General features: G+C 34.2%; 1 protein-coding gene across 1 annotated transcript in view; it reads left to right on the forward strand.

The window, feature by feature from the left end:
- capn5a (calpain 5a) overlaps nt 1–17,500 on the forward strand; it is an 80,297-nt gene that overhangs the window by 44,101 nt on the left and 18,696 nt on the right. The window contains exons 7-8 of the mRNA XM_056478111.1: nt 14,384–14,461; nt 16,263–16,458. Coding sequence (XP_056334086.1) covers nt 14,384–14,461; nt 16,263–16,458 — 274 coding nt within the window. The remainder of the gene's footprint in view (nt 1–14,383; nt 14,462–16,262; nt 16,459–17,500) is intronic.

The raw sequence follows: 17,500 nt of genomic DNA on the forward strand, positions 1-17,500 counted from the left end.
CAATGTTTCTTTGATTCATATATATATATATATATATATATATATATATATATATATATATATATATATATATATATATATATATATATATATATATATATATATATATATATATATATAGCTTTGTTCAAAATATCTTCTTTTGTGTTCAACAGAAGGAAAAAAGACAAACCGGTTAGGAACAAGTAAAGGTCGAGTAAATGATGACAATTTTCATTTTTCAGGAAAACTACCCATTTAAAAAGAAAAAATAAATTAAACTAATTTGTTCGGTTTAAAGGGAGATGCAAATAGTCTAATCCTATTTAATGAATTATATTTAGCTAATAGTGGCCATTAAGGCCCCCCAGCAGCCTCGGAGATTGGCTGTATGTATACAGTATTTAGCTTTTATAATCATTTCAATACTGAAAAAAAAGAGTCAATCAAGATAGTTACAACTATTTAGTTAACTTTTATATAAGTTAACTCAATAGGGCCTGTGCATACATGGAAAGACAGCTTTTTTACTTACTTTCTTTACTGGCTTCTTACTTTACATTTAATAGGTTCCTTTAAACATCAATCAGCCATTATTTTTGACTGTCACATTCGTGCATGCTTGTTTAAAACCAAACTATTAGGAGTCTGTCTTCTGTTGTGGCTATTATATACAGTTACCCTTATAAATAGCATATCGTTACGCGATTTATGAGTAGTCTTTGCCTCATTCTTTTTAGTGTTATATACAGTATATATATATATATATATATAGTGTCGTTCCCTGTAGTGGTAGGCATGATTAAGACAAATGTGAAATACTGTTGTACAGGGGCGATTTTAGGATTTTCATTATAGGGCGGATCAGGAACAGATCCTTTTGGGGTAAACAAAGAAAAATTTACATTTTCAAGTAAGAATTTAAAATAATAAACTAAAATTAGGGAAGTTTAATCAGAAAAATAAGTGAGTATACCGAGGATATATGCAATTATTGATCCTCAGACGTGATAATACCCAAACAGCTTGTGGAAAAAAGTAGGCACGACCGAGTATACGTGCTTATAGCAAGGACTACACCACTGATCTGAAATAATGTGCGTGTGTGTATTTACATATGCTTATTATTTATTTATTTATTTATTATTATGTATACATATTATAATTCATTCATTCATTTTCCTTCGGTTTAGTCTCTATTTCAGAGGTGCCACAATGGAATGAACCGCCAACTTATCAGGCATATGTTCGCTACAGCCAATTTAGTTCATTCAATTCACCTATAGCGCATGTGTTTGGACTGTGGGGGAAACCGGAGCACTCGGAGGAAACCCACGCCAACACAGGGAGAGCATGCAAACTCCACACAGAAATGCCAACTGACCCAGCTGGGACTCCAACCAACGATCTTTTTGCTGTGAGGCAATTGTGCTAGCCACTGCGCCCCCTTGACACCCCTATTATTAGTAGTAGTAGTAGTAGTAGCAGTAGTAGTACTATAAAAAAGATGGAATTTAACATTGTGTAATACTATATTATTAATAAATATTAGAATAATAGTAATTCTATTATTCTCTGCTAACCATCGTGCCACCCATGTATTATAATTTATTATGAATATTATTATATTAAAGATCTTAATATATCTGACTGAATCATTTTGGGTTTGGCTAATATGTACGTATTGCCTACTGGTAGACCACCTTCATCTAATAGCTACTAACATTTCCAGCGGATGTGATAAACAGTGGCATGGAGAACAATGTAGATCAGAAGTTGCTAAAAGGATTGAAGTGTAGATGTTATTGTCCATAATGCATGACTCAACCATGAGCAAAAACGCAAACAGGAAATGATGAGTGTGTTTTGACCATAAGTTTTGACACAGAGGCACTTTGTTTCAAACCGCAAATTGTGTGACTTGAGTTGTGAATGCTTAAATACATTAGTGTGACTATACTGCCACCTGCTGGAGGAGAAAACGCACTAAATTTGGTGTTCATCCTTGGCTGGCTAATTATTAGTATTATTAATATTGTTATTATTATTATTAGTAGTAGTAATATTAGTAGTAGGAAGAGGAGGAGGAGTATAAAATAGTTTGAGTTTAGCATTGTGTAATACAGTATTAATAAATATTAGAATAATTCTAGTAATTCTATTAGTAATTAGTATAATTAATTAGTTCATTTAGTAATTAGTGCAATTAATTAGTAATTCTGTTATTCTCCAGTAAATAATTCTAATAACACATTTTTTTTTCATTTTTAAATATGAATAGTTCATCCTTGCTTGCTTATTATTATTATTATTATTATTATTATTATTATTATTATTATTATTATTATTCATTCATTCATTTTCATTTCGGCTTAGTCCCTTTATTAATCTGGGGTCGCCACAGTGGAATGTTTTACACAGCGGATCCCCTTCCAGGTGCAACCCATCACTGGGAAACTTCCATACACACATACACTACGGACAATTTAGCCTTCCCAATTCACCTGTACTGCATGTCTTTGGACTGTGGGGGAAACCGGAGCACCTGGAGGAAACCAACGCCAACATGAAGGGAACATGCAAACTCCACACAGAAATGCCAACTGACCAAGCCGAGTCTCAAACCAGCGACCTTCTTGCTGTGCGATTGTGCTACCCACTGCGCCACCATGATGCCTCTATTATTATTATTATTATTATTAGTAGTAGTAGTAGTAGTAGTAGTAGCAGTAGTACTATAAAAAAAGACGGAATTTAGCATTGTGTAATATTATAGTATTAATAAATATTAGAATAATAGTAATTCTATCATTCTCTGGTCAATAATTCTAATAACAAGTTTTATTTTTTTCATTTTTAATTATGAATAGTTGATCCTTTGTTGACTTATTATTATTATTATTATTATTATTATTATTATTATTATTATTATTATTATTATTATTATTATAAAAAAATGGAATTTAGCATTGTGTAGTAATAAATATAAGAATAGTTATATTAATTCTATTAGTAATTAGTATAATTAATTAGTACATTTAGTAATTAGTGCAGTTAATTAGTAATTCTGTTATTCTCCAGTAAATAATAGTTCATCCTTGCTTGCTTATTATTATTATTATTATTATTATTATTATTATTATTATTCATTCATTCATTTTCTTTTCGGCTTAATCCCTTTATTAATCTGGGGTTGCCACAGCGGAATGTTTTACGCAGCGGATGCCCTTCCAGGTGCAACCCATTACTGGGAAACTTCCATACACACACATACACTACAGACAATTTAGCCTTCCCAATTAACCTATAGCGCATGTCTTTGGACTGTGGGGGAAACTGGAGCACCTGGAGGAAACCCACGCCAACGGACCTTCTTGCTGTCCAATTGTGCTACCCACTGCGCCACCATGATGCCTCTATTATTAGTATTATTATTATTATTATTATTAGTAGTAGTAGTAGTATTAGTAGCAGTAGTACTATAAAAAAGACGGAATTTAGCATTGTGTAATATTATAGTATTAATAAATATTAGAATAATAGTAATTCTATCATTCTCAGGTCAATAATTCTAATAACAAGTTTTATTTTTTTCATTTTTGAATAGTTTTCAAAAAACTATAATAAATAGTTGATCCTTTGTTGGCTTATTATGGTGGCTTGAAAAGCCAGCATATTGTTATCTATCTTAAACTTATTATTATTATGGTGGCTTGAAAAGCCAGCATACTGTTATCTATCTTAAACTTATTATTATTATTCTTCTTCTTCTTCTTCTTCTTCTTCTTCTTCTTCTTCTTATTCTTCTGAGACTAATTTCTAAGTGTATCTCCTCCTAGGCCTTTCAAGCTACATACTTCAAACTTTCGTCAAACCTTCAAACTGGTCTGACTCGGGTTGCTATATCTTTTCTAACTGATCCGACCTTGGGTTTTCTGAAAAACGACCCAGAAAAATCCCAAAAGTCCCATTGACTTAACATTGGGTCAAACTTTGTGAGCTCATAACTCTGCATCAGACTGTCCTACAGACTTCTAACTGGACTCATTTAACTCAGTCTAGCCAGCAGCCAATAACTGATGACTTTTTAACTTACTAGCCACTCCCTAGCAACCACTTACAGCACCCTAGCAACTGTCCCATAGACTTCCATTGTAAAAGACTCCCATTTACTTAACATTGGATCAACCTTTGTGAGCTCATAACTCTGCATCAGACTGTCCTACAGACTAGAGTCTGGCCTCATTCAACTCAGTCTAGCCAGCAGCCAATCACTGATTACCTTTAAACTTACTAGCCACTCCCTAGCAACCAATTTCAGCACCCTAGCAACTGTCCCAGAGACTGTGACTAGCTATTCTAACACACGCTAACAGTTTTAACATCCTACTGACATGCTAATCTTGCTAGAAAGGTGCTAGCAACACGATAGTGACATGCTAGTCATGCTAGTAACATGCTAATTCATGCTAGAATCATGCCAACAACATGCTAATTCATGCTAGAAACAAGCTGATTCATGCTAGAATCATGCTAGTAACATGCTAGTTACATGCTAATAAATGCTAGAATCATGCTAGTTACATGCTAATTCATGCTAGAAACATGCTAATTCATGCTAGAATCATGCTAACAATATGCTAATTCATGCTAGAAACATGCTAGTAACATGCTAATTCATGCTAGAAACATGCTAGTAACATGCTAGAATCATGCTAGTAACATGCTAATTCATGCTAGAAACATGCTAGTAACATGCTAATTCATGCTAGAATCTTGCTAGTAACATGCTAGTTACATGCTAATAAATGCTAGAATCATGCTAGTTACATGCTAATTCATGCTAGAAACATGCTAATTCATGCTAGAATCATGCTAACAATATGCTAATTCATGCTAGAAACATGCTAGTAACATGCTAATTCATGCTAGAAACATGCTAGTAACATGCTAGAATCATGCTAGTAACATGCTAATTCATGTTAGAATCATGCTAGTAACATGCTAATCCAAGCTAGAATCATGCTAGTAACATGCTAATTCATGCTAGAATCATGCTAGTAACATGCTAATTCATGCTAGAAACATGCTAGTAACATGCTAATTCATGCTAGAATCATGCTAGTAACATGCTAATTCATGCTAGAATCATGCTAATAACATGCTAATTTATGCTAGAATCATGCTAGTAACATACTAATTCATGCTAGAATCATGCTAGTAACATGCTAATTCATGCTAGAAACATGCTAGTAACATGCTAATTCATGCTAGAATCATGCTAGTAACATGCTAATTCATGCTAGAATCATGCTAATTCATGCTAGAATCATGCTAGTAACATGCTAATTCATGCTAGAATCTTGCTAATAACATGCTAATTTATGCTAGTAACATGCTAATTCATGCTAGAATCATGCTAATAACATGCTAATTCATGCTAATAACATGCTAATTCATGCTAGAAACATGCTAATTCATGCTAGAAACACGCTAGTAACATGCTAATTCATGCTAGAATCATGCTAATTCATGCTAGAATCATGCTAATAACATGCTAATTCATGCTAGAAACATGCTAGTAACATGCTAATTCATGCTAGAATCATGCTAGTTACATGCTAATTCATGCTAGAATCATGCTAGTAACATGCTAATTCATGCTAGAAACATGCTAGTAACATGCTAGTAACATGCTAGAATCATGCTAGAAACATGCTAATTCATGCTAACAACATGCTAATTCATGCTAGAAACATGCTAGTAACATGCTAATTCATGCTAGAATCATGCTAGTTACATGCTAATTCCTGCTAGAATCATGCTAATAACATGCTAATTCATGCTAGAATCATGCTAGTAACATGCTAATTCATGCTAGAATCATGCTAATAACATGCTAATTCATGCTAGAACTATGCTAGAAACATGCTAATTCATGCTAGAATCATGCTAATAACATGCTAATTCATGCTAGAACTATGCTAGAAACATGCTAATTCATGCTAGAATCATGCTAACAACATGCTAATACATGCTAATCCATGCTATAATCATGCTAGTTACATGCAAATTCATGCTAGGATCATGCTAATTCATCCTAGAATCATGCTAGTTACATGCTAATTCATGCTAGAATCATGCTAATTCATGCTAGAATCATGCTAGTTTACACTTTAAAACGACTTCAAACTTTTAGACTCGGCTTTTCAAGCCACCATAAAGTTTGTCCTCAAACTTTAATATCTAGTTCTTCTTCTTCTTCTTCTGAGACTAATTTCTAAGTGTATCTCCTCCTAGGCCTTTCAAGCTACATACTTCAAACTTTCGTCAAACCTTCGAACTGGTCTGACTCGGGTTGCTATATCTTTTCTAACTGATCTGACCTTGGGTTTTCCGAAAAACGACCCAGAAAAATCCCAAAAGTCCCATTGACTTAACATTGGGTCAAACTTTGTGAGCTCATAACTCTGCATCAGACTGTCCTACAGACTTCTAACTGGACTCATTTAACTCAGTCTAGCCAGCAGCCAATAACTGATGACTTTTTAACTTACTAGCCACTCCCTAGCAACCACTTACAGCACCCTAGCAACTGTCCCATAGACTTCCATTGTAAAAGACTCCCATTTACTTAACATTGGATCAACCTTTGTGAGCTCATAACTCTGCATCAGACTGTCCTACAGACTAGAGTCTGGCCTCATTCAACTCAGTCTAGCCAGCAGCCAATCACTGATTACCTTTAAACTTACTAGCCACTCCCTAGCAACCAATTTCAGCACCCTAGCAACTGTCCCAGAGACTGTGACTAGCTATTCTAACACACGCTAACAGTTTTAACATCCTACTGACATGCTAATCTTGCTAGAAAGGTGCTAGCAACACGATAGTGACATGCTAGTCATGCTAGTAACATGCTAATTCATGCTAGAATCATGCCAACAACATGCTAATTCATGCTAGAAACAAGCTGATTCATGCTAGAATCATGCTAGTAACATGCTAGTTACATGCTAATAAATGCTAGAATCATGCTAGTTACATGCTAATTCATGCTAGAAACATGCTAATTCATGCTAGAATCATGCTAACAATATGCTAATTCATGCTAGAAACATGCTAGTAACATGCTAATTCATGCTAGAAACATGCTAGTAACATGCTAGAATCATGCTAGTAACATGCTAATTCATGCTAGAAACATGCTAGTAACATGCTAATTCATGCTAGAATCTTGCTAGTAACATGCTAGTTACATGCTAATAAATGCTAGAATCATGCTAGTTACATGCTAATTCATGCTAGAAACATGCTAATTCATGCTAGAATCATGCTAACAATATGCTAATTCATGCTAGAAACATGCTAGTAACATGCTAATTCATGCTAGAAACATGCTAGTAACATGCTAGAATCATGCTAGTAACATGCTAATTCATGTTAGAATCATGCTAGTAACATGCTAATCCAAGCTAGAATCATGCTAGTAACATGCTAATTCATGCTAGAATCATGCTAGTAACATGCTAATTCATGCTAGAAACATGCTAGTAACATGCTAATTCATGCTAGAATCATGCTAGTAACATGCTAATTCATGCTAGAATCATGCTAATAACATGCTAATTTATGCTAGAATCATGCTAGTAACATACTAATTCATGCTAGAATCATGCTAGTAACATGCTAATTCATGCTAGAAACATGCTAGTAACATGCTAATTCATGCTAGAATCATGCTAGTAACATGCTAATTCATGCTAGAATCATGCTAATTCATGCTAGAATCATGCTAGTAACATGCTAATTCATGCTAGAATCTTGCTAATAACATGCTAATTTATGCTAGTAACATGCTAATTCATGCTAGAATCATGCTAATAACATGCTAATTCATGCTAATAACATGCTAATTCATGCTAGAAACATGCTAATTCATGCTAGAAACACGCTAGTAACATGCTAATTCATGCTAGAATCATGCTAATTCATGCTAGAATCATGCTAATAACATGCTAATTCATGCTAGAAACATGCTAGTAACATGCTAATTCATGCTAGAATCATGCTAGTTACATGCTAATTCATGCTAGAATCATGCTAGTAACATGCTAATTCATGCTAGAAACATGCTAGTAACATGCTAGTAACATGCTAGAATCATGCTAGAAACATGCTAATTCATGCTAACAACATGCTAATTCATGCTAGAAACATGCTAGTAACATGCTAATTCATGCTAGAATCATGCTAGTTACATGCTAATTCCTGCTAGAATCATGCTAATAACATGCTAATTCATGCTAGAATCATGCTAGTAACATGCTAATTCATGCTAGAATCATGCTAATAACATGCTAATTCATGCTAGAACTATGCTAGAAACATGCTAATTCATGCTAGAATCATGCTAATAACATGCTAATTCATGCTAGAACTATGCTAGAAACATGCTAATTCATGCTAGAATCATGCTAACAACATGCTAATACATGCTAATCCATGCTATAATCATGCTAGTTACATGCAAATTCATGCTAGGATCATGCTAATTCATCCTAGAATCATGCTAGTTACATGCTAATTCATGCTAGAATCATGCTAATTCATGCTAGAATCATGCTAGTTTACACTTTAAAACGACTTCAAACTTTTAGACTCGGCTTTTCAAGCCACCATAAAGTTTGTCCTCAAACTTTAATATCTAGTTCTTCTTCTTCTTCTTCTGAGACTAATTTCTAAGTGTATCTCCTCCTAGGCCTTTCAAGCTACATACTTCAAACTTTCGTCAAACCTTCGAACTGGTCTGACTCGGGTTGCTATATCTTTTCTAACTGATCTGACCTTGGGTTTTCCGAAAAACGACCCAGAAAAATCCCAAAAGTCCCATTGACTTAACATTGGGTCAAACTTTGTGAGCTCATAACTCTGCATCAGACTGTCCTACAGACTTCTAACTGGACTCATTTAACTCAGTCTAGCCAGCAGCCAATAACTGATGACTTTTTAACTTACTAGCCACTCCCTAGCAACCACTTACAGCACCCTAGCAACTGTCCCATAGACTTCCATTGTAAAAGACTCCCATTTACTTAACATTGGATCAACCTTTGTGAGCTCATAACTCTGCATCAGACTGTCCTACAGACTAGAGTCTGGCCTCATTCAACTCAGTCTAGCCAGCAGCCAATCACTGATTACCTTTAAACTTACTAGCCACTCCCTAGCAACCAATTTCAGCACCCTAGCAACTGTCCCAGAGACTGTGACTAGCTATTCTAACACACGCTAACAGTTTTAACATCCTACTGACATGCTAATCTTGCTAGAAAGGTGCTAGCAACACGATAGTGACATGCTAGTCATGCTAGTAACATGCTAATTCATGCTAGAATCATGCTAACAACATGCTAATTCATGCTAGAAACAAGCTGATTCATGCTAGAATCATGCTAGTAACATGCTAGTTACATGCTAGTTAATGGTAGAATCATGCTAATTCATGCTAGAATCATGCTAACAACATGCTAATTCATGCTAGAAACAAGCTGATTCATGCTAGTAACATGCTAGTTACATGCTAATTAATGCTAGAATCATGCTAGTTACATGCTAATTCATGCTAGAAACATGCTAATTCATGCTAGAATCATGCTAACAACATGCTAATTCATGCTAGAAACATGCTAGTAACATGCTAATTCATGCTAGAAACATGCTAGTAACATGCTAGAATCATGCTAGTAACATGTTAATTCGTGCTAGTAACATGCTAATTCATGCTAGAATCATGCTAGTAACATGCTAATCCATGCTAGAATCATGCTAGTAACATGCTAATTCATGCTAGAATCATGCTAGTAACATGCTAATTCATGCTAGAATCATGCTAGTAACATGCTAATTCATGCTGGTAACATGCTAGTAACATGCTAATTCATGCTAGTAACATGCTAGTTACATGCTAATTAATGCTAGAATCATGCTAGTTACATGCTAATTCATGCTAGAAACATGCTGATTCATGCTAGAATCATGCTAACAACATGCTAATTCATGCTAGAAACATGCTAGTAACATGCTAATTCATGCTAGAAACATGCTAGTAACATGCTAGAATCATGCTAGTAACATGTTAATTCATGCTAGTAACATGCTAATTCATGCTAGAATCATGCTAGTAACATGCTAATCCATGCTAGAATCATGCTAGTAAAATGCTAATTCATGCTAGAATCATGCTAGTAACATGCTAATTCATGCTAGAATCATGCTAGTAACATGCTAATTCATGCTGGTAACATGCTAGTAACATGCTAATTCATGCTAGAAACATGCTAGTAACATGCTAATTCATGCTAGAATCATGCTAGTAACATGCTAATTCATGCTAGAATCATGCTAATAACATGCTAATTCATGCTAGAAACATGCTAATTCATGCTAGAATCATGCTAATAACATGCTAATTCATGCTAGAAACATGCTAGTAACATGCTAATTAATGCTAGAAACATGTTAGTAACATGCTAATTCATGCTAGAATTATGCTAGTAACATGCTAATTCATGCTAGAAACATGCTAGTAACATGCTAATTCATGCTAGAATCATGCTAGTAACATGCTAATTCATGCTAGAATCATGCTAATAACATGCTAATTCATGCTAGAAACATGCTAGTAACATGCTAATTCATGCTAGAATCATGCTAGTAACATGCTAATTCATGCTAGAATCATGCTAGTAACATGCTAATTCATGCTAGAATCATGCTAGTAACATGCTAATTCATGCTAGAATCATGCTAGTAACATGCTAATTCATGCTAGAAACATGCTAGTAACATGCTAATTCATGCTAGAATCATGCTAGTAACATGCTAATTCATGCTAGAATCATGCTAATAACATGCTAATTCATGCTAGAATCATGCTAATAACATGCTAATTCATGCTAGAATCATGCTAGTAACATACTAATTCATGCTAGAAACATGCTAGTAACATGCTAATTCATGCTAGAATCATGCTAGTAACATGCTAATTCATGCTAGAATCATGCTAATAACATGCTAATTCATGCTAGAAACATGCTAATTCATGCTAGAATCATGCTAATAACATGCTAAATCATGCTAGAAACATGCTAGAAACATGCTAGTAACATGCTAATTCATGCTAGAAACATGCTAGTAACATGCTAATTCATGCTAGAATCATGCTAGTAACATGCTAATTCATGCTAGAAACATGCTAGTAACATGCTAACTCATGCTAGAAACATGCTAGTAACATGCTAATTCATGCTAGAATCATGCTAATTCATGCTAGAAACATGCTAGTAACATGCTAATTCATGCTAGAAACATGTTAGTAACATGCTAATTCATGCTAGAATCATGCTAGTTACATGCTAATTTATGTTAGAATCATGCTAGTTACTTGCTTATTCATGCTAGTAACATGCTAATTCAGACTCGGCTTTTCAAGCCACCATAAAGTTTGTCCTCAAACTTTAATATCTAGTTATTATTATTATTATTATTATTATTATTATTATTATTATTATTATTATTATTATTATAAAAAGATATCGTTTAGCATTGTGTAGTACTATAGTATTAATAAATATTAGAATAATTCTATTAGTAATTAGTATAATTAATTAGTAATTCTATTATTCTCCAGTCAATAGTTCTAATAACACTTTTCTTTTTCGTTTTTAAATATGAATAGTTCATCTTTTGCTGGCTTATTATTATTATTATTGTTGTTATTGTTATTATTATTATTATTTTGTTATTAGTATTATTTTGTTATTATTATTATTATTATTTTGTTATTATTATTATTATTGTTATTATTATTATTTTGTTATTATTATTATTATTATTGTTATTATTATTATTTTGTTATTGTTGTTGTTGTTTTTGTTGTTGTTTGTTATTGTTATTATTATTATTATTATTATTATTATTATTATTATTATTATTTTGTTATTATTATTGTTATTATTAGTATTTTGTTATTGTTGTTGTTGTTTTTGTTGTTGTTTGTTATTATCATTATTATTATTATTATCATTATTATTATTATTATCATTATTATTATTATTATTATAAAAAGATGGTGTTTTGCATTGTGTTATACTCCAAATTAAGAGTAAAAATGTGCAAAAATACACAGAAATTCTTCTTTAAATCTTTACTGTTGCTGTGTAGCAAAAGTTAAATTAAAAAAATAAAAATGTGCAATTTGCAATACATCTAAAATAAAAGGAAATAAATAACAGATGGAAACAATAACTGATATCCTAAGTATTAATATATTAGAGCAATAGTAATTCTATTATACTCCTGTTAATAATTCTAATAACTCCAATTATGCTTAAACATATGCATATATGTCCTATAGTCTACTATACATGTAAACAATTATTAAAGCAAATTTTATATTTATTTTCCGTTTTAATATTACTTGTAATATTATTTGATTTAATATCAGAGCAAGTAGGCAATGGACAGCACAGTATTTGTAACACGTGGCGTGACAGAGACAACTTTAGGATCCAAGTGCAGGTTTATTCGGTAGTCAGGCAAGCAAGGGTCAACACAGGTGCAAACAGATGAATAAAGGCAAATCCAGAATCGTAGTCACTATAACAGGCGAGAGGTCGGAAGGCAGGCAGTGAACAGGGACAAACAGACAAACTTGGCAAAGGTCAAAACACGGAGAAACAAGACTAAGGAAAAACGTGTTGAATTGTCACTTTACAGGTAAACAAGACTCGGCAAGGAAGTGAGTGTGTGTGCTGCTAAAGTAGTGTGTGTGTGATTAGTCCAGAAGCAGCATCAGCTGTGGGAGTCTAATGAGTGGAGACTTGGAGCAGGTGTGTGTGTGGCATGACTGAATATGTAGTCCATAAGGTGTAGTCCATGTGAATGTGTGAGAGAGCCAGTGATCTAGGGAGTATGATCGCTGGTGATCCTGACAGTATTTAAGTAACAGTGAGCAATCCTACATGTTGAAGCCCTTTATATTAAAGGTAACTTCGTTTTCGATGTGTAATAGGTATTTTTTGTAAAGTATTTTATTAATCTGACGTCAAACATGTGGAGAAACTTCTTCTTTCTTACTGTGTTACATACTATTTAGAAGGAACTGCTGACAAGAGAGAAATGGCAGAATAACAATAAATATAGTGTGGGGGCCAGACTCCAGACTAGTGCTCCAGACTGCTGTCTAATAAGAAGTCTAGACATGTCACAAGGAGCATGATGTTTGTAGAAGTTGTGAAATATATTGAAGATGCACTTACTGTAATTGTTCAGTTCTGGTATGCAGAGAGAGAAAGTATGACTGAATAAAGGACTGCAGAATGACTGATGAGTGACGTTACACCAAAACTCCACATGTTAATATCAGTTGTGTATATATGCTGGAGTCAGGGGAATGTATGTTAGTTGCAAACGTCCTGAGTGTAATTATTGTATTGAATTGGGGTAATGTAACCCAGAGCTCTGTCATAGAATTATTCATTTGGATCTAATGCGCTGGTGCGCAGTGCTCTGTAGCGCCGACCAGAAGGTAGAAGTTCAAAGAGGCAGTGTGCTGGGTGTGAGGGGTCCAGAGTAATTTTGGCAGCCCTCCTGCTCGCTCTGAACTGTACTTATCCAGAGCGAGCAGGAGGGCTGCCAAAATTACTCTGGACCCCTCACACCCAGCACACTGCCTCTTTGAACTTCTACCTTCTGGTCGATGCTACAAAGCACTGCGCACCAGAACAGCCCGACACAGAAACAGTTTCTTCCCTCAGGCAATCCATCTCATGAACACTTGATGATAATAATTGTGGAACCAACATCACTACTTGTTATACACTTTTATACACATATACACTTATTTAACAACACACTTTACATGCCTATTTGCACATAACAGCTGCACATATAACATTGTATATAGTATTAAACACGTACATACACTGGTCAATCTGTATATTTGCACTCACTACTTACTCCTATATTTAAAAAATATATATATTTATTAGCTGTTTTTTGTCCTGTCTCTGTAATCCTGTTGCACTGTAGAAGCTCTGTCACGAAAATAAATTCCTCGTATGTGTGAACATACCTACAATAAAGCTCTTTCTGATTCTGATTCTAATAAATTTCTAATATTTTTGGCATTGAAGTAAACCCTCTCCTGACCTTTTCTTATTAAACACGCATGGAGTTGGCTTGATATTCTAACAACAATTACCAGTGTTCAAATCAAAAACATTCATTAAATGGTTTACTACACTGGTAAATTTACTGGTGCCATTATTATTGTCTGTATACCTTTTTGATCTGTTTCATGTTGCTTTTGTTCCCTTTTAAATGCTGTGTGTGTGTGCAGCTCAGAGGAGTGGAAGCGGGTCAGTAAAGGCGAGCGAGAGCGTATGGGTGTGACCGTGGAGGACGACGGAGAGTTCTGGTCAGATTCAACTCTCTTTCAACACTTTATACATTAAAATCATAATCAAATCTGCACAGAAAAAGGAGATTCTCTCTGACATCCTGTTGATTAGCACAGAACGTTGAAAGCTGTTATCGTTCAGCTTGTCTGTAGGGGATTATAAATTGTTTAATAGCAGAAGTGTGATGCTTGCATTTTGGTCAAAGCACTTCTATTCGTTCTTCTGTCCTATCAATGCATGTGTTTTATGTAAGTTGTGTTTATCTGGCCTGCATGGTCTTTACAGGAACAGAAAAAAATCACTCAATGTATCTTACTAATTCAATTAAAATATATATTGTTATCGATTCCTAAAGCAACGGCCGTTTAAATGGCAACATTGACATCGTTGTGACAACTTTTTACAAGGTTGGTACAATGTTGTAGGAAGGTTGCTACGTTGAGGCAACGTTGTGTGTTTGTTGGGAAACTCGTAACTGTACTGTGCATTTACACCGTGGCTATATTCATTCACCGTGGCACATGAACTCAACACATGCATGCTTAAAAACACAGACACACAAACACACGTGCATATATAGACACTCAGACACACAAACACATGCACACACAGATTCAAACACGCATGCACACAAACACACATGCGTACGTGCATAATGATCATATATCATATATGATCATATATTATTATAAATGTGTATATATATTTTAATGTAACAGTTACATATTTTTCTTGTACAAAAGAAAATGCATTTTAGATATTTAATCTTTAATAAATCCTATTATTTATGTCTTTATTGTCTTTTATTATTATTATTATTATTATCATCTAATTAACTGCATTAAATTATATTGTTAATTTTTTAATTGTGAAATTCTAACAAATGAATATATAAAATAAATACATTAATATTCATTTATAATATTGCTTATTATTATTATTATTATTATCATCTAATTAAATGCATTAAATTATATTGTTAATTTTTTAATTGTGAAATTCTAACAAATGAATATATAAAATAAATATATTAATATTCATTTATAATATTGCTTATTATTATTATTATTATTATATTTTTTTTACATTTTCTTGATAATTAAAAGAAAATCTAACATTAATAATCTTTTTATTGAAAATGTATTAATTCTTATATAATTTTTGATACTTTTAAAATAATTATAAAATAAATAAATTAGCTATATTAAATATAATAATAATAATAATATATTAAAAATGTTGTCATTGCTACCGTCTGTTTTAATCAACAGCATGTCATACATAGATACTTTGTTTAAATTATTTTTAAACATGAATTATTAATTTCTTTTATTAATTTTCCTTCGGCTTAGTCTCTATTACAGAGGTAACCACAGCAGAATGAATCGCCAACTATTCTGGCATATGTTTTACGCAGCGGATGCCCTTCCAGCTGTAACCCAGTACTGGAAAACACCGATACACTCTCACATTTACACACACACTCATACACTAGAGCTTATTTAGTTTATCCAATTCCCCTATAGCACGTGTTTGGACTGTGGGGGAAACCAAAGCCACATACTACTAAACCACGCAAACTCCACGCAGAAATGCCAACTGACCCAGCCGGAACTCGAACCAGTGACCTTCTTACTGTGAGGCGACAGTGCTAACCACTGAGCCACCGTGCTGCCCAACCTGAATTATATTTAACATTTTTAAAGCAGGCCTTTCTCTTTAACAATACCTCCTGGAAGCATGCTGGAAGTCTCCATCAGACGCTCAGTCCTGTCATTGTCTGGTTACTGATGCGTTATTTATTTCTGTGCTTGTCAGGATGGATTTCGATGATTTCTGCAAGCATTTCACAGACTTGATTCTGTGTCGTCTGATCAACACGTCGTACCTGAGCATCCATAAGACCTGGGAGGAGGAAGTGATGCGGGGTTGCTGGAATCGCCATGATGACCCGCTGAGGAACCGGAGCGGAGGCTGCATCAACCACAAGACCACATTCCTGCAGAACCCACAGGTGATGATGAGGATGATTCGACAGTGTATTGATACTGAAGAGTGTGTTTATGGCCTGTTTACACCTGCTATTCAGACACAAATTACAAATAGACAAGGGTCTGTGTCCTTTTTTCCCCCCCCAACCACTTTTCTGATGGGGAAAAGAGTGTGAGCGGCTGCATGTATAAACCTTTTCTGATCCTTCAGTATAATGTTGCAAACTAAGCTTGTGGAGTTTACAGTAAGACTTTAACTGTGGTAATATAGTGAGATTGATTAAATAGACTTTAATGGACACACACACACACATAGGCCCAAACACAATTCTATTTGTACCCCTACCCTTGGCCCTTGAAACAGAGTGTGAAGGGGAAGGGCTTCAATTTTAACCCTAAGAAATGGGACACCACTACAACACCCACACATGTCGTCATCATCATATGTCATCGTGATCACTTGCTTCATATGAGATCGATGATCGCGGCTGTTGTAGTTATTCCAGTTGTGTTATTTTTTGGTATTTATCTTCAGGAAATCACTGAAGGCATATATATCATGTTGTCATAATTATATAATGTGGCAATAACCTAACAAACACATCTATGTTGTAACGGTGTCTGTACAACGTTGCAATTTCTCAAAGGCAACGTCGCCACAACATCACATGCAGTGGTGTAAAGTAACAAATTACAAACCCTCAAACTACTGTAATTGAGTAGTTTATCTCAGGAATTGTAATTTACTAAGTAGTTTTTATAATTGTGTACTTTTACTTTCCCTTGAGTACATTTGTAGTACTGTATCGGTACTTTTACTCCACTACTTTCCTTCAACCTGCAGTCACTACTTTATTTTCTCTTGATTATGTGGATTAGACAAATCAGTCCTGTGATTCCTGTCCAATCAAATCACACATAGAAGGTAAATCACATCATATTGAACTACCTCAAGACGATTTATAAATGCAGCAAACTGTTTGGAAGCATTAAAAGAGTCCAAGAAGATGTCCAAATCTTTACAAGCATTGACCCAGAGACTGTTTAGATGCATGTCACTGATGA

The sequence above is a fragment of the Danio aesculapii genome, chromosome 18 (assembly GCF_903798145.1).
Source record: "Danio aesculapii chromosome 18, fDanAes4.1, whole genome shotgun sequence".
Lineage (NCBI taxonomy): Eukaryota > Metazoa > Chordata > Actinopteri > Cypriniformes > Danionidae > Danio > Danio aesculapii.